The sequence below is a fragment of the Ursus arctos genome, unplaced genomic scaffold, assembly GCF_023065955.2.
Source record: "Ursus arctos isolate Adak ecotype North America unplaced genomic scaffold, UrsArc2.0 scaffold_24, whole genome shotgun sequence".
Classification (NCBI taxonomy): domain Eukaryota; kingdom Metazoa; phylum Chordata; class Mammalia; order Carnivora; family Ursidae; genus Ursus; species Ursus arctos.
The window spans coordinates 33,442,080-33,463,986 of record NW_026622919.1 but is presented as its reverse complement, the minus strand read 5'-3'; the positions used below and the strand labels follow the sequence as shown (position 1 = coordinate 33,463,986).

Genomic DNA, 21,907 nt, shown 5'->3' with positions numbered 1-21,907 from the left:
AAAACATATTTTGAACATTGCACGAAGTTTTTAAATGGTCACAGGAGGGTTTCAATAAGTTAATTAGCAAATACCTGATGATCACCTATGTTCTGCAAAAGAGGAACGAAGAGCGCTGCGTGTGCGAGTGTGTGTGCGTGCGCACAGCCTCATGCTAACACCATCTTGCATTTCAGGACTGTAGAAATTAATGTTAACAGTACATGTTAGCTGTTGTTACTGGAGTTGACCAGGTGTGTACCCCAAAGCAAATAACCCCGTGCGTTGTCCCTCTACCCTGCCTCTAGGATTAGCTCTTCCGGTGAGCCTTGGGACTCCTGCTCGCGCCACTGCTGAGGGCTGGGAACATTTTCACTGCATTTCCAGTAGGGGCCATACTAGCCCTGTCCCATCTCAAGTTGCCACACACTCAGGTGACAATTGTGGGCATGGGGCAGTGAATTAATTCTCTTAACTTCTAGACACCTCTACTCTCGGGCAAATACTTTCATCCAAGTACCTTAGCCTGTGGCTTGGGTCCTTCCCTTTGCTTTACCTCATTGGGCCCTGGAATTTTGCTCCTTCTACAGTATGCCTACAGAATGCTTTTCATGTCTTCTCTCACCGACCTCCTCCACTGCCCGTGCCTTCTTCCATGGTTGCAGTGGGCAGGCAGGCTCTCTGTAGACACCTGCTGCTTTCTCCCCCCTGGGCTGGGCACTGTGGGGAAGAAGGAAGGCCTGGTTCCTACCCTGAAAGAGATGAAAACTCCAGAGAGAGCAACAGTGCTGAACTGTGGGTGTGCTCCGCTTGGGCTCCTCTCTTCAGCTGCCCACGGGGCCCACCTAGCAGAGCTAGACCAGAAACCTGGATGGGTCTTGCCAGAATGTGAAGACAAAACTGCAAACTCCCCAGTCACAGCCGCGTGGTTGCTGAGGGTGGGGAGAAAGGAGTAAGTCCCGAGAGACATGGGAGCACCCAGACGTAGAGCCCAGCACCATGGGCGGCCCCAGCACTGCCGCTGAGGGTGGCGGGGAAGCAGCTGCTGCCCGCAAACCGGGGGCGGCCTTGTTAGCATTGCCGTCTGTGTCTCGGTTCAATGTCAGACAGCCCGTTCCTCGCTACTTTCCACTGGTAGGAAAGGCCGAATCCGAGAGTCCTCTCCGTCCCTAGCACCCAGCTACTTACACTGGGAAGAATGTTGGTGTTTTCTTCTCAGCGGCATTTGGAAGTCCTCATCAAGGAATGGGGGAAGCCTGGGTGACCTTGGGCAGGTTCCTTTCCCATTCATGGTTCAGTGTCTTCTCCAATAGCACGGGCGAGGGAAACCAGGCAAGGTGGAAACGTCTGCTCCCCCCGTGTTAGGTGCTGGGTGCCGTGCTGCTGTAGGGAGCACTACGGCTGTCTTCTCATTCACTCCTCTAGACAAGAATGGCCACGCTTCCCTGGTGGCTTCTATGTTTCAGACTCTAGGCTAGCCACAGAAACGACCTTTCATCATCACAACACCAGGGAGATGTTACTCTCTCTGGCTCACAGTGGAGGAAAGATGGAAGATTCGAAGTCAGATCATAACTTAAAAATATAGGATCAAAATGAGATATTGAGAAAGTGCTGGCACCCCAGCATCTATAAAACAGTGGAATTAGCTGAGTTTCTTCACTCTGGTATCAGAATAGTTCTTTCCTTAAGGGTCTGCCCCATGGACAGTAGTAATGGCATCTTCAGGGGCAACCCTACTTACGTTGTCCTTGGTATTCAGACCAAACCTCCTTGCAGGGGTTTACTGGACAGAGGCTATTGCTCTGGGAAGGAGGGGCGGTACTCTGAACCTGAGTGGTGGCTTCCAGTCCTGGCCGGATGTGCCCACACCCATGCCTGTGGGTCTTCGGGCTCCTTGGGTTGGATCTCCCACACCTGTGGGTCCCGGCTGTGACCCTCCATCTGGGATTTAACATACACCTAGTGGTTCCAAACCAACCCTGCCCCCAACTGCAGAAGTTTATTTCTACCCCAGGTCAAGATAATGGGGCCCTTTAATGACCCATCAGCCAACGGAGTGCTCGCAAGCTTCTATTCTCCATGGATAAGCATATTGTGCAAGGGCCTCCAATACTAGTTATTTTAGTCATTGTTGGAAAAATGAAAATAAGGTTGTGCATGTGTATATAAATGATAAAAGTTGTTCATGAGAAAGATTTGTGAAATTGGGATCCACACAGAATGAAAGGAAAGTAACTTTTATAAACTTGCCTCATGAAATGTAGAAAAAACAGGTGTAAGAGGCGCAATATCTGTAAAGGAGTTTACGTTGTGTGCCACGGATTCACATCATCCCCAAATGGGTGCTGAGGTTAAGAAGCCTGAGCGGCAGCCTCACAAGAAGTGCAGTGAGGCCCGGGAGCATGAAGTAATGGGACTCTGCTCACACAGCCCAAGAACGCTGACAGCAGGCTGAGAGAGAGAGAGAGATCTAGGGGGAGTTTCTCAAGATCCCATCAGTCTGACCTGGTCAGACGGTATTTCATTGACTCCTACCTGCTATACAGAATGAGAGGGGGATCCCCAGAAGAGGAAGGGGGCTCTCATGATCAGGGCCTGTTCTGTCTTCCTATTTCCCTACTCACAATGTGCCCAGGGCCCACATGTTTCCACCTCGGCTTCTACCATGAGATTTCAAGGCTCTTCCAGGCCCTCCCCACCCTCCTTTCCAACCTGCTGTCCCACTCACTTGTCCACAGTAACCCCTTATTCATATTCCTTCACCACCACCACCACCTTCACGCACACACGCTCCCCTGTCAAAACCATCCCATCGTCCACAGCATGTGCCCTGCTCACCTGGCTCTGTTAGAGTGCCATCCACCCTCCCTCTCTGCCCAGTCACTTTTTCAGACCAAGCTCTGATCTCACCTGCTCTGTGAAGCCCTCCCTGACCATGCAGCCAAATGCCCTTTCTCTCTCTGAACTTCCGAACCACCTGCTCACTGGACACTTGGCCCCGGACAAGTCGTGTCTGTTGCCTTTTCCTTTACCCATCAGTGTCTGATTCCCTTCTACGTGCCATGGCGGGGAGGCTCGGCCCTCGTGGTCCCTTCAGCCCCTCCCTCAGCCACACTGCCCATACTGCATGTCTTAACCTGATTCTGGTGCCTTGGACAGAGTCTGATTCCTCTTTGTTACCTCCAACCACCATACTTCGGCCCTGGGACAAGAGCCAAGCTGAGCCCCAGTTAATGTTTGTTGAATGACTTGCATGGGTTTTTGTGACTCCTGAGAGGTAAATGAAAGCCAGCCAGAGCAATGGGAAAAATTACCGTGTTTAGGACACACTTGTTAGTTTCTGGCCAGTGGTCAAATCCGATTCTAGGTAGACCATTTCTCTCTGTCTCTCTCTCTCTCTCTTTCTCTCTCCCTCTCCCTTCCCCCCACGTCTCCCTCTCCCTTCCCCCACTTCTCCCTCTCTCTGTCTCCCCCTCTCTCTGTCTCTCTCATCCCCACTCTTTCTCTTCTCCGTGTCTCCCACTCCCTCTCCTCTCTCTCCCTCTCTCCCTCTCCCTCTCCCAAGGCTGCTAGAAGGCCCCAGCAGAGGCAGAGCTATAATGGGAGCTTGGGGCTGAGAAGCTCCTCTGCACGTTTTTCAGTTGCCCAGTCTACTTTGAAATTTTTAACCAAAGCACACGGATCCCTGTCAACAAGGAGGAAGTGCCAGTGTGACTTCATTGGTGAACCTTTAGAATCCTCTTTCCGGGTATTGCCCCAAGATGGAGGCAGGAGTTCCTGTGGAAAAGGAACAAGCTTGATCAAGAGGGTGGGGAAGGGCGGTTGGACCCCCAGGCGAGGGCCCTCCTCCAGAGACATTAACATAGGTAAATGGTTAACAGGAGGGAGTACTTCTCTCTGTTCTTCCTCCTCTGCCAAAGAATTCAGCTTTAACCGTTGACCTTTCTGTGAGGTGTGAGATCTGAACAAAGTTGAACACAGTCATGGATGGTTAAATACCCATCTTCCCCTCTGCGCCTGCCTCTGCTTCCTCAGAAATGGTCTGCAGAGGACGGACCAGCCCCTAGATTGGATGGCTGGTAATAGAGGAGAGACACACACACAGGAAATGCAAGTTAGAGATGACCCTATGACCCTTCAGGAATCCAGATCCTCACTATACCAAAAAGGCCAAGCCGTGCCAGTGTGACTGAACGTAACAGGAGGAGGCATTTCCAAGTACCTGTACCAGAATCAGGCGCCTAACCGCTGATGTCTGGTGATTTCTTTCTGCCCGCTTCTCTTTGAACCCCACCCCTGCCCCCAGGCACCTGCAGGCCCACGGCATAAGCATAAATTTTTTAATTTGCTGGCAGAATCCCCCAGCACCAGGCTTCACAGACCTCCCCCAACTCCCCCCACGTATTATTCAGTGCAGCTTGAGAGCTGGCTATCCCACCCCTCCGTGTGCTTAATTAAGTTTGGGGAAGATCAACATCAGTCGCTTCATTTGTGTCGGGTGACTTTTTCCACTCTGTGCCCTTTCTGTGCTCATTCTGCTGGCATGTTCCCATCACCTCTGGGCTCCAGTTGGCCAGGACCAGCACGCCGTCTCGGCTTTGATGGGTGCAATAGTGCTGGCCTTAGAGGCGGGTGGGGGGAGTGTGGACTAAGCCCAGCAGGGTCCTGTTTCCATCTGGGCCCGGCTGGGTCCTCGGAAGGCTTGGAGATGCTTTGGTTTCACGCTGTGTTCCTCCCCAAGCCACGGAGAGCTGAATATGAGCGTAGGGTTCCTGCCTCTGAGCACGTCTCCATGATCCATGGACTAGGCACTCAGTAGGCAGCACGGGGCGGGAGGAACGGAGGGAAGAAGGACAGCAGTCGAGGCTAGTGGGCGTCACGTGAAAGCCGGGAGGTGTTGCACTGTGGAACAGACCGGGAACACCCCCCCCCCCCCCCCGCCGAGCTCTCCGTGGCCCAGCCGCATCTTGGTACCTACTTGCTTTGGTTTCAGCGCTTGCTGCTCTGTTAAAGGTCCATGTTGTGATCCTCTTTAAAGAAATATTCTATTTTCAATACAGACACAGCCCTTGACGTAGCAGTAAAAAACACCACCCCTGAGAGACACGTGGCTGTGAAGTATGTTGGTATGTAACCTCCCGTCTTTGCCTACATGCAAGGCTTCGTCCCGCTGCTCTGTTTGTCCCTCAAGAAGTTGCTCCCTTACCCTCCCGGTGCTCAGGCTCTCGGGAGGCACTGAAATGAGGGCAAGAGGTCAGCACAGAGAGGAGGTACCTTCTGGCAACGGGCTGGTTTGGGGTGGGTCATAGTTGCTGTTCTTCACCCAACAAGAGTTTCTTTGAGAACCTCGCTCCCTGCCCCCCACTTTTAAGATGGAAGTCAAATTTTCGGATTCTGCTGTGCAGAGCAGAGAGGTCACTAGGCTCTAATGCATTTACCATTGACTGCCCCTCTTGTAGTGCGTCTATTAGTGAGTAATCTGATTTGTACCTATTCATTTGCAGTCCCTGCAGGAGCCTGGAGCTGGCCCCTAGTATAATTGGTGCTGTCTCTATTTTTACATCATTAGATTAGCCCCGACTCCTGGCCACTTGTTGTCTGCGCTTGTCTGTCCATTTATACAACCTAATGTAACACAAAATTCATTACTGATCACATTACTTTCAACTCTGAAGCCAGCCTTGTGATAAACATTTGGTTAACCCCTTCCTGCCCACGGGAGGGCTGGCAGAACAAACGCACTTCCCCTCGCCAGGCGAATCAATATCTTAATACACCAAAGTGGAATTGCATTTCTAGATTTGTTATTCCTCCTGGACGAGCAAATGGAAAGGCTCATCTGAGCTGGCTGAATTGAATAATGACTAGAACCCCGGCTCCAGCAGCCAGTCTGTGACCAGAGCACAAAGCAGAGGCGGCATCCGCTCCGCGTTTCCCCAGACAGGCGGCACCATAGCCGCTAATCGAGACTTGTGCTGCTCTCCCCGCCGGGGAGCATGGGCTCCGGAGCACAGGCTGCGACCCCAGCGGGGGCAACGGGAACCTCGGCCCCACCACCATTCTCTTTGCTAGGCTTGGCCTTGGGCACATGGGCTAAGAACCGGCTTAGGTTTCCTTAAAGCCTTCTTCACGGATAGGAAGGCACCAGACACGTGGCCTTGGCACCGAGGCCACCAAGAAGCTAATTAAATTCGCTACTAAACAAAAGTTTACCATTTGAAAAAGATACACAGAATGATTCCTATTTAGAGCCAGGTCAGCAATGTTGGGATTGTTTGGTTCACACCAACTTGTGTGTGTGTGTGTGTGTGTGTGTGTGTGTGCGCGCGCGCACGCGCGTACACATGTACCTGCATGCACGTACCTGTCCCCAGGGTGAGCGTCGAGCATTCTTTGGCGTGGATACACCACGTGTACCTGAAAGTGGTCCTAGTTCTCTGATAGGGATGTTGGTGAACATCATCAGGAGGGCGCTAGCACAAGAGTTGGCCAAGGGTCTTAAAGGGACTTCCCCATAGCTCTATTTGATCTGGAAGATTCTCCCCCACTGCACCAGGCTATCCCCTTCCCAGCCCCTGTTTGTCTCTGGGAAGCATCCACACTCACTGTAAGTCATTAACTTGCAGGACAGCTTGTTTCAAAAGGAAAAATACCCTGACTTATTAAGAAACTCTTGTAAAGCCTGTACCACAAAGATTAGAAAAATAGGCACAGAGGAAGTAGAATGGAACCCATTACCATGAAAGTCATAAATCCCTAAGATTTTTTTTAAAAAAGGCCATAAACAGAAGATACTCGGTCGGGAAGGGATGCTAGAAAAAGCTGCCCATCTGGGGGATATTCTGCTTGAATTCAGGGCAGTCCTGGACAGGCAGCTGAGGAGAGGCAGGAAGCCTCCGGTTAGGGGGTGTCCTTTCTGTTGAGGAGGCCGCCCTCCATCTCCGAGGGCGTTAGCCTGTTAGCCTGTTCAGAGCCTTGACAGGCCAGAAACGACCAGCAATCCTGTGAGACGTGGAGGTCCCAGGGATTCTTCGAGAGGGCTCAGTGCTGCTCTTGGCCTTCTCCAACACTCCCTCTGCCTCCCTCCTTTGTGTGTGGAGGCGGGCCGGGGCCACGGTGCCACCTTGCAGGAGTCCCTAGGCTGCAGGGTGAGAGGTGCAGGCGGGATTGCCTTACCCGGCCCTGACCGTGGGAAGCTCCCTTTCCCACAGAGGGACCAGAGGGCCAGGCCAGAGACTCTGGAGACTCTCGAGGGCTTCCCATTGTGACACGGACCTACGGAGAGAGGATCCTTGCATCTAGTCAGTGAGAGGACACTGGTGTGTCACGGCACAGCCTGGGTACGACAGCTGCCTTCTCATGGCGGCTGGCCTCCCTGCCCCCCCCCCAACCCACAGTACACTGACTTGCTCAGTTGCCAGCCTGCTGCTTTGGCCTCAGCTGTTAATCCTCTCAGGTGGGTAAGTGGGACAGTGGGGGAAAGGGGCTCCGTGTAGCCCACACTGGCCTCAGCCCCATCAGCTTGAGAAATCAGATCAGAGCACAGGCCTCTGCTTTCTAGAATGGGACAGACCAGGGCAGGGAGAAGAAGGAGTCAGCCGGCCGGTGGAGTGAGAGACTGATTTCTTAACCTTGATGGAAAGGGGGGAAAGCCACATCTTACCAAACTCTTCCGCTGCATCATAGAGAATTTAATTATGTTTGGACATTTGAATGAGAACCAGATGTGGCTCTGGCCCGTCAGGCCAGCAAGGTTCAAGGAGCTGCATCTCTCCTGTGGTCTGCGGACCCCTGTGCTGTCTCTCAGCCCTGGAGGGCAGCTCGGGAGGACCCTGCCTGGGAGCTTGGTGGGGTCTCCTGAGCCTCAAGGCTGGGCTGGAGGAGCTAGGCGGGTCCAGGCTAGCTGCCAAGCACCATTTCCACGGGAGACTTTCAAAGACCCATGTCCTCCTCGTAGCCACGCTGATGTTTGCGGGGCCTTCATTAGCAGCCACGTCCTCCCCACGCGCAGACGCACACGCACAGAGCTCATGCCACAGCACCTGGCTGGCCATCCTCTACCAAAGACACATCCCCCAACCGCGCAGCCCCCGCATCTGTCTCGGATGGCGTCTGCCGAGACTCGGCCCCCAGCGTCGTGCTGTGACCTGGAGCTAGAAAGGCCCTGTCAGGCCCTCCTGCCTGAGGAGTGCTGCCCTGGGGGCCTCAGCCTGCTGCAACACCAGAGGGGGCAACGCCGATCTCCTCACCGGGACATTCCGCGTGTTTGGCACGTGTTCTGCTTCTGAAAGCCCCATCACATCCTTTTCTCTTTCGAGGCTCACGCAGCCAGGAGGTTGCCAGAGCCCCCCGCCCCCCGCCTGACAGACGCCGAAGCGGAGGAGAGGCAGAGTGACCTGTGCAGGTCATTCAGCACGTCTGTCTGTGGCAGACCCCTCAGCGTCCCGCGACAGGACCCTTCCTTGCTGCCATCCGCTGGGAGTTTCAGCGCAGGGCTGTTCCCGAAGCGTGGCTTCAGCCAGATTTGTCAAATACCTCAAAACCAGGGAAACAGGAGCCAGGTCCGCTCAGCCTTTGCTGTCCCCATGTCTAATAGTTTGTGACAGGTGAAGATGTAAAGTGAGAGCAGTACAGTGGTACTGAGGGTCACTGCACACGGGGTACTGGTCGAGGCGGTCTGGTGGGGGGTCCTGCTCTCTTCTGTTTTGAAGCCAACACTTGGCTTAGGTAATATGGATTTCCTGGGAGTGGAGTGTGGCAGCATTTCTGGTTCAAGTCTTTCCCTACCTGGGATTGGTGCCTTAATATGGTTGTTATATGGGGCGACCTGGGGAAAAGCTCTCGCCACCAACCAGGCCAGCATACCCTCCAGCTAATACCCCCACCTCCACCATTGCTCATCAGCTGTTCAAAGGCTGTGAAGGAATCTGGGGCTGGGCCATGAGCTGCTTGCTCTGTTCAAACTCAGATGCTCCGCCCCCCACTCCCCCAACACACACACCCAGGCAGCTCCAGTGGAGAGGGCGTGCAGGATGTAGTGAGAGTCTGGTCTTCTGAACATGGACCCTCCCTCCTGAGTCGTCCTCATCCCTCAGGCCTTCTTCCCCGTCTCTTTCTACGTTTATTCTCCCTTCCCCAACATTCCAGCATGCTCAGCTCTGGCCACACCCCTGTCCCTACTGGCCCCACCAGGAATTTGGGGATCTAGCTACCTCTGTGCCTCTGCCTCATGACATTAATGCCACACTGCCCTGCTGTTGTGAATAGGGTTCCTCTTCGGCTACTGGAGGGAAGGGGTGGTGGGGAAGAGAGATAATGTGCCTTTTCCCTGGTTTTCCTGGGTGGAATCTGTCTGCTTGCCAGTCTCCTCAACCGTCATCCTTTCTACAACTTTCCACAACTGGTCACAACTTTCATCTTCCAGGAGCCAGTGGATGCCTGAGAGGACTTGAGGTCTTCTCTAGGCCTCGGGTTTCCCCCTAAACCTTCAGGTTATTAGGCCTGTGCATGGCCCCAGTGGCCAAGGGAAGCAATTCCTGGTCTCCTGAGCCAAGAGCACTGGGTATTTCCCCGCATTGTTTGGAGATGAGGGAAGGGTGGGGGGCAGGGCAGACCATGTGGTCCTGGCCTCATTCTGTGACATTCTGGGCCTTGGTACCTGCGGGGGTCAGGAATGAGAGCTGGTCAAGGGGGAGAGAACGCACAGTTGTGGGAGTCCTGTGGGTGAAGAGGGACTCCGGGCAGGAAGGAGGGTGCGTGCCTGTCCACAGGCTGTGTGTGGTCAGGTCACCAGTGGGCCAGGGCTCTGCACTCAGCCGTGGGTGCGAGGTCTGGAGATAAGCAGGCCAGAATTAGTACTGTTTCTCCTCTATGCCCAGATTCCATCAGCCCAAACCAGAATTCCTATTATGTGGATGTGAAGGAGCCATTTCATCCTTGGCCCCTCAGCTCCAAGAAGCTGCCCTCCTTCCTTCCACAAGCATGCCTGGGAAAGGAACAAAAGCCTTGCTGGAAGGGGAGGGCGATCCTTCTGCCTCCCCCTGTCCATCCTCCCAAGACCTCCATGCTGGTCTGTTAGCATCTCTGCCAGCCCTGCAGCCTGTGGGGTCTCCTGAGCAGGAGAGAGCCCGACAGTGCAGGGAGGGGTGGGAGCGGGCCAGGAGGAAGAAAGGTGTCAGGGAGGCAGGCGGCCTCCAAGGTGGGCATTTCTGAGTGTGAAGAAAAGCAAGGCCTCCCCCTAGGCCACCTCCTTTACCTGCTGCCCTTGTGCCCTCCTAAAAATTGCCAGTGTTGAGGCTGGCTCCAACCCAGAGTGTGGTCTCTGACCGGGCTGTCGGGTTTCTGGGAACACTTTTAGTCACCTCCATCTGTGTCTCTGCCTCACTCTAGAGTGAGCAGTAGTTTCCAGGCCTAGGACTGGTGTAAGGCAAGCAGCCTCCTGGTGGGCATCTGGGCCGTCTCTCGGGATCCCAGCATTAGGAGGTTGACGGTCCTGCTCAGCCCCACAGGATGCGTTCAAGCCCCCACCTGCTTCACCCTTCTCTCTCAGCCCCAGTTTGCTTGGTTGGTCCCAGGCAGCAGGACCCATTAGGGCCCTGGCTGACCAAGTGGACTGCTTGGGGCAGACCCGAGTTGGATCCATCTGCTGAACTTGGCAGCAGTCCCATGATCCCCTGGTCTCCTCTCCGTGTATCCCACCCAGAGAAGTTCGGAAAATCTCTCACCTCCTAGTCAGAGGCCACCCCCACCCCCGCCCACCCACCCCAACCTCCCTCCCCAGCCGAAAAGGGGATGGGAACTATTTCTGTTTGCAAACGTCCGCTGAGCCAGGCAGTGGGCAGGATGGGGCAGTTTGGCTGGCTGCTCTGTGTTCTGGGGCCACCCACTCCCCTGGGGTACCGCTGAGCGCAACACAGGCAAGGGGCTTCACCACAGGCCCTGCTGATGGGGAAGGCAGATGCAGGAGGGAAAAATCAATGCATGTCAACAGGGTTGGAAATTTATTTTCCATCTTGGAAAAGGGTATTTACAAAGAGGCAAGGAGGGAAATGAAAAGCTGTAAACACGTATCTGCCATCTTCCTCAGCGGGCCATTTCTTGATTAAAAAGAGAGAACCCTTCCCAAGCTCCCGTGGCAGGCGAGCTGATAGGGGCCTGTTTGGCAAAGGCACCTGCTGGAGAGGGAAGCCGGAGAGGGACCCGGAGGACCCTGTGGGTGGTCACAATCACTAACACAACTGCAATAACAGTAGCAGCTCCCGTTTGCTGGCTGGAAGTTCTGAGCACTTTGTGATGCGCTCCACATGCATTACATTATTTAATTTAATTCCTACAACCACACTAGGAAGCAAACATTGTTATCCTCGTGCCCAGGAACCTGAGGCACAGGAGATGTTGACTAACTTGCCCGGAGTCTTCCACGTGGCAGCAGGCTGGAGCCTGTGCTCTCACTCTGGGCAGACACTGCTCCTCTCCTCTTCTCAGGCCCTTGAGGCGTTGGGATGGGGGGGGGGGGGTGGCGATGGGGGCGGGGAGCATTCTTCCTTCCCACTGCCAGAAGAGGGCTGTGGGTGCAGGGTTCAGACTCTGCCCTGGGGTCTAATCCTGCTCCCCCCAGCCGCTTGGGTGGCTAGTTTAGGGCTGGGGTGTGTGGCTGCAGCCAGGGCCCCATAAAGGTGCTCTGCTAATTCCTTTAACGAGCAGCACCGTGAGGCTCTAAGTGCACAGAACAGGGCTGACCGCTGAGCACGCAGAGGGGCCGCCGGTAGATGCCGCTGCTTTGGCGGTGGAGGAAGTGCCAGGGCTGCCTGGAGGCTGAACCACCGTCCCAGGCACCCTCTTCCCAATCACACTCACAGCACTGCCTTCACTGATGCCGCTGGATCCCAGAAACAGGCCTCCCTCTGAGTCCTGAGCCTTGGGCTCTCCACAATGGCCTCCCCACCCCCCAGAAGCCAAAGGGGCTTCCCTCAGGGTCTCTGATTAGCCGGCTGCCCCACTGCCATCTGGCCTGGAAGAGGGCTGGAGACGCTCAAGCCCAAAGTAGGACTTCACTCGACCTCCTACTGGGGTCCCCTGCCCACCTGGGCTTCCCCCGCTCTCTCCAAGGCTCACCTAGTACCTGTGTCCCCAGCGTTTCCTAGGGAATGGGGGGAGCCAAGACCATGGCACTTAGTAAAGTGACTCATGAGTGAAAAGAGGCTTCCATCCAGTCTGTCCCTAGAAGTCTCTGTCTTGCCAGTGTGGGGCAGCCTCAAGGGAGGGAAGGGGCTGTATCCAGGGGAGAGGACAACCCCAGGGAAAACCTCAAGGATGAAGCAGGCTTGGGGACCAGCACTCCAGGGGCAAAGGCCACAGAGGGGGTGTCCTCATGCCCGGCGCCCAGATGCCATCTCTGTCTCGTCCTCTCCCCCCCTACCTCCGGTGCATCCCTGCCCATAGCTCCCAGGAGCCAGTCTCCGCTGCCCCTGCCTTTGCAGAGGGGCTGCAGTATCCAGCTGTGGGGTGAGGGAGTGAACTCCCGCAGGGAGACCCCCTCATTCTGCACAGCCCAGCCCGGGTGGGGCCGCATTGCAGCCAGCCATGCTCCCGCCTCCTGGCATAGACTTAACCGTGACTTCTCCCTTCGCCTACAAGCCGGAGCTGCTTCTCCCTAACAAGGGCAGCCACCTCCCTGCCCCCTCTGACACCTTTAAATATTGCCAGACTCCATGGGGAGTGGGGCCAACCTGAGGATTGAGCATTCTCTTTCCTTCACTCATGAGAGCCTCGGCGCCTTCCTTGTAGTTGTCCCCCCACCCGTGGCTTGGCCACCCCGGCCACGGCATCGCGGGGCATCTGTGGGGAGCAGGCCCCTTTCCCAATGAGAAGCAGTCGGGAATGGGTGGACACAGCCAGCAGGGAGCACTGGGGGCCAGTCAGCGATGACTGGAGTGGCCAACGTCTCCATCCCGGGGCCTGCACCCGCCCCAGTTCCCTCTCCGAGGGACTGCATACCCAGTGCTGGTGGCCTCCTACTCTTCCTCGGTTTTGCTATCTGCAAGAGGGAGAGACGAGCACCCGACTCCCAGGTGCAGAATCACTGGAGGATGTGAGGCACAATAAGTTATCTTCTCTCTGAGCCCAGCCGTTGGCCGGGAACTACGCCTCATCCGCTACCGTGCTTTGAGGCCTAGGGAGCAACCTCTTTTAGCAGAATCTGCATTCTTCCAAGTAGAGAGGCTGCGGGGTGTGTTTTCCCAGCCACCCCTGCACAGAGCCCCCAGCTCTCTCCCATGGCCCTGGCAGGTAGCTGCTGGACTCTCCCCACAAGCCCACCTCGGCTGTAGGAGAGCTGCCCAGACCTGGGGGCTCGGGAATGGGGGAGGAGGGCAGCAGCCCAGAAGCTGGGCCCCTGAGTCCAAAGGTCTGGAGGTGTCCCCCAAAACTTTGCAGCCTGCCACTGTCTCCTCTCCCTCTCCTAGCAGTCTGCCCGCATGGGGTGCCTGCCAGCACCCTTCTCTCCCCTTCCCGCAGCTGCCCTCCTGCTCCGAGTGCAGCTCCTGTCTCCCCACCCCCACGCCGGAGGGGCTCTCAGCTCCGTCGCCACAGTTCCATCTCTGGAACACTCCGGACGAGTTGGCCCCCACCCCCTACACATGCATGTCACCGTCCTTGACTGCAGGATTTCGCCGCCAGCCTGCCCTCCTCCCAGCGTGACACCCCACACCTCCTTACTACCTCTCCACCTGCTTGCAGAGATCAGTGTACTTCTCAATCGTTGTCCATATCTTTTCCAAAAAGATTCCTCAATGCTTTTCTTTTCAAAAGGGAAAAAAAAAGGAAAAAAAAAACAATGCCAACAGCCCAGCGTCCGTGAGCAACCCAACAGTAACAAAGCAGGTGTTCGGGATGGAGGAAGGTAAGGCCACCCATTTCCATTTGCCGCTTGCTCCTAGGGCTGGGCGGCCGGGGTGACTCGAAGGGGGGGAACCTGTGTGCACCCCTCCTCCACTTCCTCTTCTGCACACACTCATCGTTCTGTCTCAGTGAGAAGAGAAAAGGGGGTTGACAGAAGGCATATAGAAAAGGGCCCGGGTCCAGCCAGGCCCCTGGTTCTCTTACTGATAGTCTACACTGAAGAAGCAGCTCCCGCCTCTCCTTACCACAACATTCACTCAGGAAGTGTCTTTTGAGCACCAGCTATTTTCCAGGCCCTGTGGTCGGCACTAGGGATACGGAGATAAGGCCCAGAAGCGGCCCCCGAGGGGGGGCCGTGAACAGATGGTGCAGAGTGTTAGAGGGGCTGGGGCAGGAGTGAGTACAGTGCCCAGGGGGGCCTGGCCAGCGCTGCCAGGGCCACAGGACAGGCTCACAGAGGAGTGGACACCTGTGCTAACCTTTGGAAGACGAGTAGGTGTTCTGGGGGCCCGGGGAGCCTGGGAAGGGCTTTTCAGTCGAAGGGAATGGCATAAGCATAGGCCTGGGGGCCTGAAGCAGCCTGGAGAGACCCCAAAACTGTGTAAGTTCATTACTTTGGTTCTTCAGATCCAATAACAGGTGCCATTAGGGAGGTGGGCGTCTCAGGGGGCAGGTCATGAAAGGCCATTTTGTTGTGCTGACTTTAGACCTGATGCTGAGGACTCGAGCGATGAAGGTTTTTAAGCAGAGGAAAAGCAAGATGAGGTTTCTGTCGTAGACGGACGAGCCACTGCGGTTTGGTGTGGTGGGTTGGAGGGGGGTGCTGCTGGAGGTCGGGAGACTGGTAGGGAGTTCTTGAAATCATCGAGGTGGGAAGCACAGGCCTAAGCTGTCAGTGGCAGTGGGAGAGGAGGGAAGAGCCTGGGGGATATCGATTCTGCAGGGTGGGGCCACCTGGGCTGGGGGGCTGGGGGAGGGAAAAGCCTGCCCACTCCCATCTTACCCCAGGCCTGATTGGTGAAAGGAAAATAGGAGCCAGGCCGGTCAGGCCATACCTGGCCCCCAAGAGCAGCAAATTCCTAAGTTCCTTTGGCAACTGTCCCTGCGCTGTCACATGATGGGATGAGGTGCGTCCACTCAGACTCACGGAGTGGGGCCCCTGAGGCTGCTGAGGGGGTTGCCCTGGGCCTGTGCCGAGGGGCAGCGGGGGTGCCGCGCTTAGTCCTGGGCTCCAGTCTCCTCCACTTCCTTGGCAGCGTGGGTGTGTCGGCACTCTGCATCAAGAACTCTGGGCCTGTCCCCCAGCTCTGGAAAGGGGCCAGCCTTCCCCACTCTAGTGGCCTTTCCTGCTCCTTCATCTGGGGCTTTCTTGCTTGGGCCTGGTGTCCAGATCCTGAGGAAGCCCCTGCTTTCCTTGCTCCTGCCTGTGCGCCTCTCTCCTGCCCTCCTGGCCCTGCTGTCAGCGCCCCCTAGTGCCAGGATGGCAGTGCATGAGGGCAAGGGTCTCGGAAATCAAACGGGGCCTCCGGGATCCCCCACTTACTCCTTGGCTTGCTTGTGGGCAAAGAAGGGAACGAAGGAAGTTTTCTTGGAGTCTGACAATTCCATGTGGAAATCCCAGGGTCTGTTCTTTGCCTTCCCATCTTCTCCCTCTCTTGGGACAGGGGTCTGTACTCCCAAATCAGGGTGAGACCAGAGAACGAGCAGGGAAGACAGAGCTTATGCAGTGACCACCTGCCTTGTTTTCTGTCCGTATCTGGGTAACTCTTGACGTATCCCAGGATCTCTGGCCCAACAGGGAAGCCAGTGCCTCTTGGAGATTGGGCTCGTCATGAGGCCCACAGCCTGTGTCCACAGCCCCCGTCCACAGGCCCCTATCCGCTGGGAGGTTCCAGTGTCGAGGTTCCAGACGTGGCTGGTGCAGCCTGAGGGCCCCTCACTCCTGGGTCCAGGCGCGGGCTCTGAAGGAGGGCAGCACAGCCTCTCGCAGCCCATTCTGTGGCTGCCGCAGCTGGCCAGCTTCTGTGCTGTGGGGGTGGCCTCTAGGGAGTGGGAGTCAGTGGTTAGTTCCTGGCTGGTTGCCGATGGCCAGACCAAGAGTGAAGGCCGTGACTCTCCCTAATCAAAGCTAGCTGTGCTGCATGTGTTTGGTGGCGGGGGCCTGGCAGCGGGCGCAGGCTGGAGATAAAGGTCTCAAGCCAGACCAGACAAGTATAACATTCAAGCACACTTTGCTGTTTCAAGTGACTGCTTTGAGGTCCTGAGCTCCTGAGGGGGGACAGGCAAGACCCTCTCAGTCCCAGGAAAGCGTACTTTGGAGGAGGAGGAATCGCAGATCATCACATCTTGGCTTGGGGTAGGCTCCCAGAGTCTTCCCTGGGGATGTGTGTGCCCACATCTCAGAGCCTGCTCTGAGGGACTTGAAAGGGGATAGAAACTAACCACTCACAAAAAGCCAAGAAGTCATTCCTTCTTCCTTGTATTCAGGATGCAAGGAAGTCTATTCCCAACACACCTGCCCCAGTACCCATCTTAGGTCAAGAGATTAGGGGTTGGAGGGGGGCAGTTAAGGCGCCCACAATGGAATGAGAGCCAGTTGCTGTGTCCAAGATGGCAGCATGGCTGTGGCAGGGCCAGGGAAGGGGTGGCAGGGGGCAGGGGGAGCCTCCCCACCTGCTTCCCAGGGCAACTGCATTCTGAGGGGCCCCCAGGACATGTGGGGGCTAAAAAAGGGAAAAAGGCACTGCAGACAAGCAGGGACCTTCTCTCCGTCGGAGTAGGCCCCTCTCCAACCAGGCATTCCCTTCTGCAGGGAAACAGGACACTTTCCAGGAGGTGCCAGAGATGAGCGGCGGCCTGGCCAGCAGGCAGACTGTATGGGTCAGAATGAGTGAGCAAGTGAGTTGCTAAGCCAGGGTGGAAGCTCTGGGGAGCAAACAGGGCCAGGGAGGAGAGGTAGGGACAGATCAGGCAGGGAAGCTGCAGTCCTTGCCGTGTTCTGGCTGCTCTCCTGCCTGACCTGTGCATCCAGGACCGGAGCCATTTCCGGAATCGGGGAGCATGCTGGCTGAGCGTGAGTATGTGTGCAGGTGTGGGCACGTGTCCCAGGTATGGCAGTGTGGTCCGGACAAATCAGCGGGGTGGCCAGACTTCTGGCCTAACGGGGTTCCCACAACGAGGGAAAGACTGTGGCCTAAACTGGACTCTGCCAGCCAAGGGAGCTTCTCCCTCCTTCGGCTGAACTCCCTGTGACCGGAGCTGCTGCTTGGCCCCTCTGGGGAGCAGGTGGGGATCCCCCCCATGGAAGGTGCCTCCAGGCAGACAGCCCGGCCCAGGGTGTGCCCCCCCCCCCCAGACCCCACTCTGACCAGGCCTGGTCCTCTCCTCTGTCTTGCAGAACTACAGCGAGAGGGAAGCATCGAGACTCTGAGTAACAGCTCCGGTTCTACCAGCGGCAGCATCCCAAGAAACTTCGATGGCTACCGATCTCCGTTGCCCACCAATGAGAGTCAGCCCCTCAGCCTCTTCCCTACCGGCTTCCCGTAGTACCAGCAGCCTGCTTCTGACTGGCCAGCCCACTCGCCTGCTGGAGGGAGGGGGAGAAGCCCCCCTCTTGGCCCTACCCTTCAGTCTCTGCTCTCTTCCACCAACCACCTTCCCCAAGCTTAGTGACAACAGCCACCCACCCTCCCTGGATGGAGAAGAGCCCCTTCTCCCAAGCACCTTGGCGCACTCTGACCTCTGTCCCCCATCCGCGGGGCTGTGGCTGAAGGACACTCTGCAGAAGCTCCGTCCCCTCCTCCGTCGGCACATGATGTTCTGCATTGGATCCGCTTTTGTATTTTCTAACCATCCCCACGGGGGGGCCTGGAAGGGGAGAGAGTGGATGGCCCGGCTGGGCATTTTGACCCTGAGCGGACAGCCCCAGCCCACTCGTGGCTATGAGATGCACTGCCCAGTTTCCCTTGGCCAACCTCCCTCTGGCGTGAGGTAAACTGAGGCCCAGAGTATTAGGGAAGGAGGAAGGAAGGAGAAGCCCCCCCCTTCCTCTTTCCTTTCCCCTTGGCTCATGGGAAGGATTTGTCTTTCTTGTCTGTAAGCCCTTTTACCCTGGTCCTGTACTGTCCAGTGAAGGAAACCGTGGCCACTAAGGCCCTGTCCAAAAGTGCACGTCTTGTCCAATAAATCACGCTACAGTTGGTGTCCATCCCTGCGTTGCTGGGGTCAGGGTCCTCTCCAAGCACCGAGCAGAGTCCTGTGGACCTGACCATGTGTCCCCGTTCCCAGCACCCCCTGCCTTGATACGAGCCACTGGTTGGAGGGTCAGTGAGGGGGTAGGAAGGAGAAGGAGAATGTTTGCTCTGCAATTTGGGTAGGGCCTGATTTAAATTCATTCTCCAAACTTGTTGCCGGGTACCAGAGCCAGTGAGTTCTAGAGACCCCACAGAGGCCAGGAGCCCCCCCACGCCCACCCCGGCTGCAGTAGTCAGGCCAGTGAGGGCCTTGACATGTGCCAGGAGAGGGGTAGATTGTTGCTGGGGGAAGGAGAGCCTCATGAAGATGCTACCCTTATCTTTGGGGCAGGCCCCTTGTAATTGCTTCTCTTTTCAAACTCAGAAGGTGGAAGGATGGTGAGGTGCAGGTAGGTCCCATGAATCCTGGCTGGAACCCCGGATGACAGGCTCCTGATTTTGTTCCCCCATTCCTTCCCAATTCTGGACCTGAAGTGAAAGGAAGGAGACAGGAACAGGAGGAGCAAAAAGGGGTGCTGAGCAGGAAGGAGACTAATGCCAGCCCCAGTTCCCCCTCTTCCCTGAGAACCGGGAGAGGCCTGGGAGGATTGAAGGAAACCCACGGAGCCAGGTGTGGTTTGGGGGTAAAGTTTAATGCAACAATCTTGGAAGACTTGAGTTCACAAGCAGGGATTCCCGTGCAGCCGTCCAGCTGGAGCCGGAGTAGCTCCTGGGGCCTGTGCCCCCTTCACGTGCACCCCATGACACCTGAGAAGAGATATCGTCTTCAGTTCCCGCCACCCGGTCAGCTGCGCATATTGGGAGAAGCGGGACCTGACTCCGTGGGCTCTGCAGGCTGCGTAGACGGCCTTACGTAGATAGGGTGGCTGAAGCCAGTCCCTCCTGTCTGGGGACCGGCAACTGCAGTGAGGAATCACAGGCCGTAGAGAGGCATGCTGGGAACATGAGGTCTGGGCACGGCCACGGGGGGGGGGGGGGGGGGGCTGCCAGATTAGCGGCAGCTTTTCCCCCATTTCGGCTGAATCAGAGACCTTGATGTGCCTGGCACAGCCCCAACCCCCAGCCACAGCAGTGTTTCAGTCCAAAAAAGCCAGGGAGAGGGGTGTCGCCAGGCAGCTTGTTCAACCTGCCCGTGGCGTGGCTCCCTGGGGATGGGTCCAGAGCTCTAGGAAAGGTGAGGCCCCTGAATCCATGTGGGTGCATGGATGGGGCAAAGATGGAGAGCCGGGAGCGCTCTCCAACCATGCAGGGAACTGGCTGGCAGCTTAGAGTCAGGAGTCCTCCCTGGCTCAGCCCTTTCCCTCCAGGGGGTGCAAAACATCTGTGGCCTCCTCCAGTCAGGGAAAGTTGTGGGTGTAGGGCTGGACTTGCCGGCTGAGCTTGCAGGACAATCTGGTTATTCATCTGCTCACAGCCAGGGCAAGTCTTTGAGTATGTGGGGGAAGGGGGAGGATAAGAAAGGCCAGATAAGCTGGCCCCATGGCGGCTGCCACAGAGCTCGGGTTATCAGAGAGCCCTTGGGCCTGGCCCCTGGCTAATTGGGGAGGTTATGGACCCTGCCACAGCCTGTAATCAGCTGGAAGTGAAATCTGGGCCCCTGGGTGGGGGACCTTACTGCCCACTGGCCCCAGAGCAGCCAGCCTCCTATCCTCTAGAGATAACACCAAGGGCAATCTCCACCTCAACCCCCAGCAGCCCAGCAGACCTCCATGATGCCATCACCTACCAGGCCATCAGAACATGCATCTAATTGTGGCCTGACCCGGTGACCTTGAGGAAGCCATGTGATCTCCCTGATTCTCACAGTGCTACCTGCTCAGAGGGCAAATTACCATGGACTTTCTCTCAATTTGATGGAGGAAAAAATATCTTCATGGTCTGTGAGGAGGCTGACGGGAGCTGGGGTGGCAGCTCAAGGAGGGAGGGCACTGTCTGGGATTGATTTGAGAAAAGGCCCAGTGGTCCCAAGGCAAATCCAGCGCACAAGTAGTGTGGGCTCTGGAAGCAGGCAGAGGCCAGAGCAGGCAGCTGCCAGTCTGGGGTAGGAAATGGTTTCTCAAGGGCTGATTTTTCTGACTTGCACACAGATCAGAGAATTTCTAAACTAGAGTACTGCTGGGTCTTGATTTTGCAGACGAGAAGCCTGAGCCCCAGAGGGGGCCCAGGCCTTGCCCAAGGTTACAAAGTCACACAGCTAGTCTGACCTCTGTCTGTTCCTCGCTGCCTCCTACGCCCCGGCCCATTCCCTTGGAGGGCTGGGTTCTGTGCTGACCGCCCTGTCCCGCGCCCCCACATAATCCAAGACTCTGATCCCACTCATCTCCATCCCGTACCCCTAAGAGCTTCCAGCCCCAGCCCCTGACTGATGCTTGAAGCTGCTTCTTGTCCCTGTGTAACTTGGAAAGGCAGCCCCCTCCTGCAGACCTAGAGCCAGAAACTCTAATGGGCAAAGGGAGAGAGCATCTTGTCTGTCTTGTATTCAAAACAAAAGCCCAGCCTTGGGGCGGGGGGTGGCGGCTGAAGTCTCACTGTTGCCCTGCTGTGTAAGTCGGGGTAGCTATCAGGACAGCAGTGACATCAGCTGCTAAGGAGTGGATGCAGCCTTGCTCTCTTTTAGGGCCCCAAAGTCCCATCCCAGCTCTGCCACTGGTAGCTGCGTGGCCTTGGGTAGATTACTGCACCCCTGGGCTTCAGGGTCCTCATCTGTAAAACGGGGAGAGGTGCGCGTCCTGGCAAGAGGGGCAACCAGGCTGAAGCAAAGAGGAAGTTACCCATTAAAAAGGCAAAAGGTTGGTTTGAGGCCCGGAGGCTGACCAGACAGGCCAGGTAGCTCTACCTCGGGTAAGAGAGGGAAGGTACGACCCAGCTGGAACCCTGATTGTGGGGTGCTGCCCCCCCCCCCCCCCGCCCCACGACGCTGCGCCAAGAAATCCCGGCCTGCTCCCTGCAAAAGCGTTTGGGAAAGCGAATCCAGATCCTGAGGAGCGCTCGCAGGCCAGCCCCGCCCCTCTCTCGCAGGTGGGCTGGTCTTGGGGGTCTTTAAGCGATTTGCCCCCTCTTTCAAACCCCACAGCAGCATTGCCTGCTCGCACCGCCGTGATCCCAAGCACCCACACCCATCATTTCACAACTGTGCACGTCCACGCGCACTCGCAGATTCACAGACGTACACTTCACTTTGGCCGAGCCCTGCTCCCAAGCGGACGGCGGCCACCCGCGGACCGAGACTCCAGAACAGCTAATAGTCTGGAGCTCCCAGGGTTATAGGGTCCCCAAAACTCTGGGGAAGTCGCCCAAAGGCCGGAGGGAACGCACCCTCGCCCACGCACCTCGCCCTCGCCCTAGCCCTCGGGTGTGAAGCGACCCCCTTCAAAGGCCGGTAAGTCCGGAACCTGAGCGCCCAGGAGGGGCCTCGTCTTAGCATTAACCTAGAAGACTGGGGACTGGGCCACACAGGCCGCGTCTGCCCAGGCGCTTCCCGGGACCTAACCGGAAAAAGTGGCCCCGCCGCCTTTCCTGGAGCAAGGCCGGGGCCACGACGCGGGCCGGGAAGAGGTCGCGCCTCCCGCTCTCCCCACGCCCTCCACCCCATCCCAGCCACTTGGCCCGACCCTGCGCGGGGTAATTGGGTCGGGAGGGAGGCGTCGGGCGGGCGGCGACTCCAGAGAGACTGCGCGCCTGTCAGCCGCAATTTGTCTAAGTGGACGGGACAGGCCGGGCCGCTGCGGGCCGGGGTCATCGAGGCCGCGGCCCCCACCCCAGCCAGACCCGGG

The 21,907-nt window shown here is 56.8% G+C and overlaps 1 protein-coding gene across 17 annotated transcripts in view; it reads left to right on the top strand.

Moving 5' to 3' along the window:
- Positions 1-18,088, top strand: part of BCAS3 (BCAS3 microtubule associated cell migration factor) — a 578,553-nt gene extending 560,465 nt beyond the window's left edge. For 4 of the 17 annotated variants that reach the window (XM_057317873.1, XM_057317872.1, XM_057317879.1 and 1 more), the window contains one exon: positions 17,279-18,088. In XM_057317873.1, the coding sequence (XP_057173856.1) occupies positions 17,279-17,427 (149 nt within the window). In that variant the 3' untranslated portion in view covers positions 17,428-18,088. Of the gene's footprint in view, positions 1-287; positions 414-5,042; positions 5,109-13,791; positions 13,883-16,693; positions 16,780-17,278 lie in introns of those variants that run through there. The other 13 variants (XM_057317871.1, XM_057317867.1, XM_057317863.1 and 10 more) reach the window with 8 other exon arrangements.
- Positions 18,089-21,907: the final 3,819 nt, after the last annotated feature.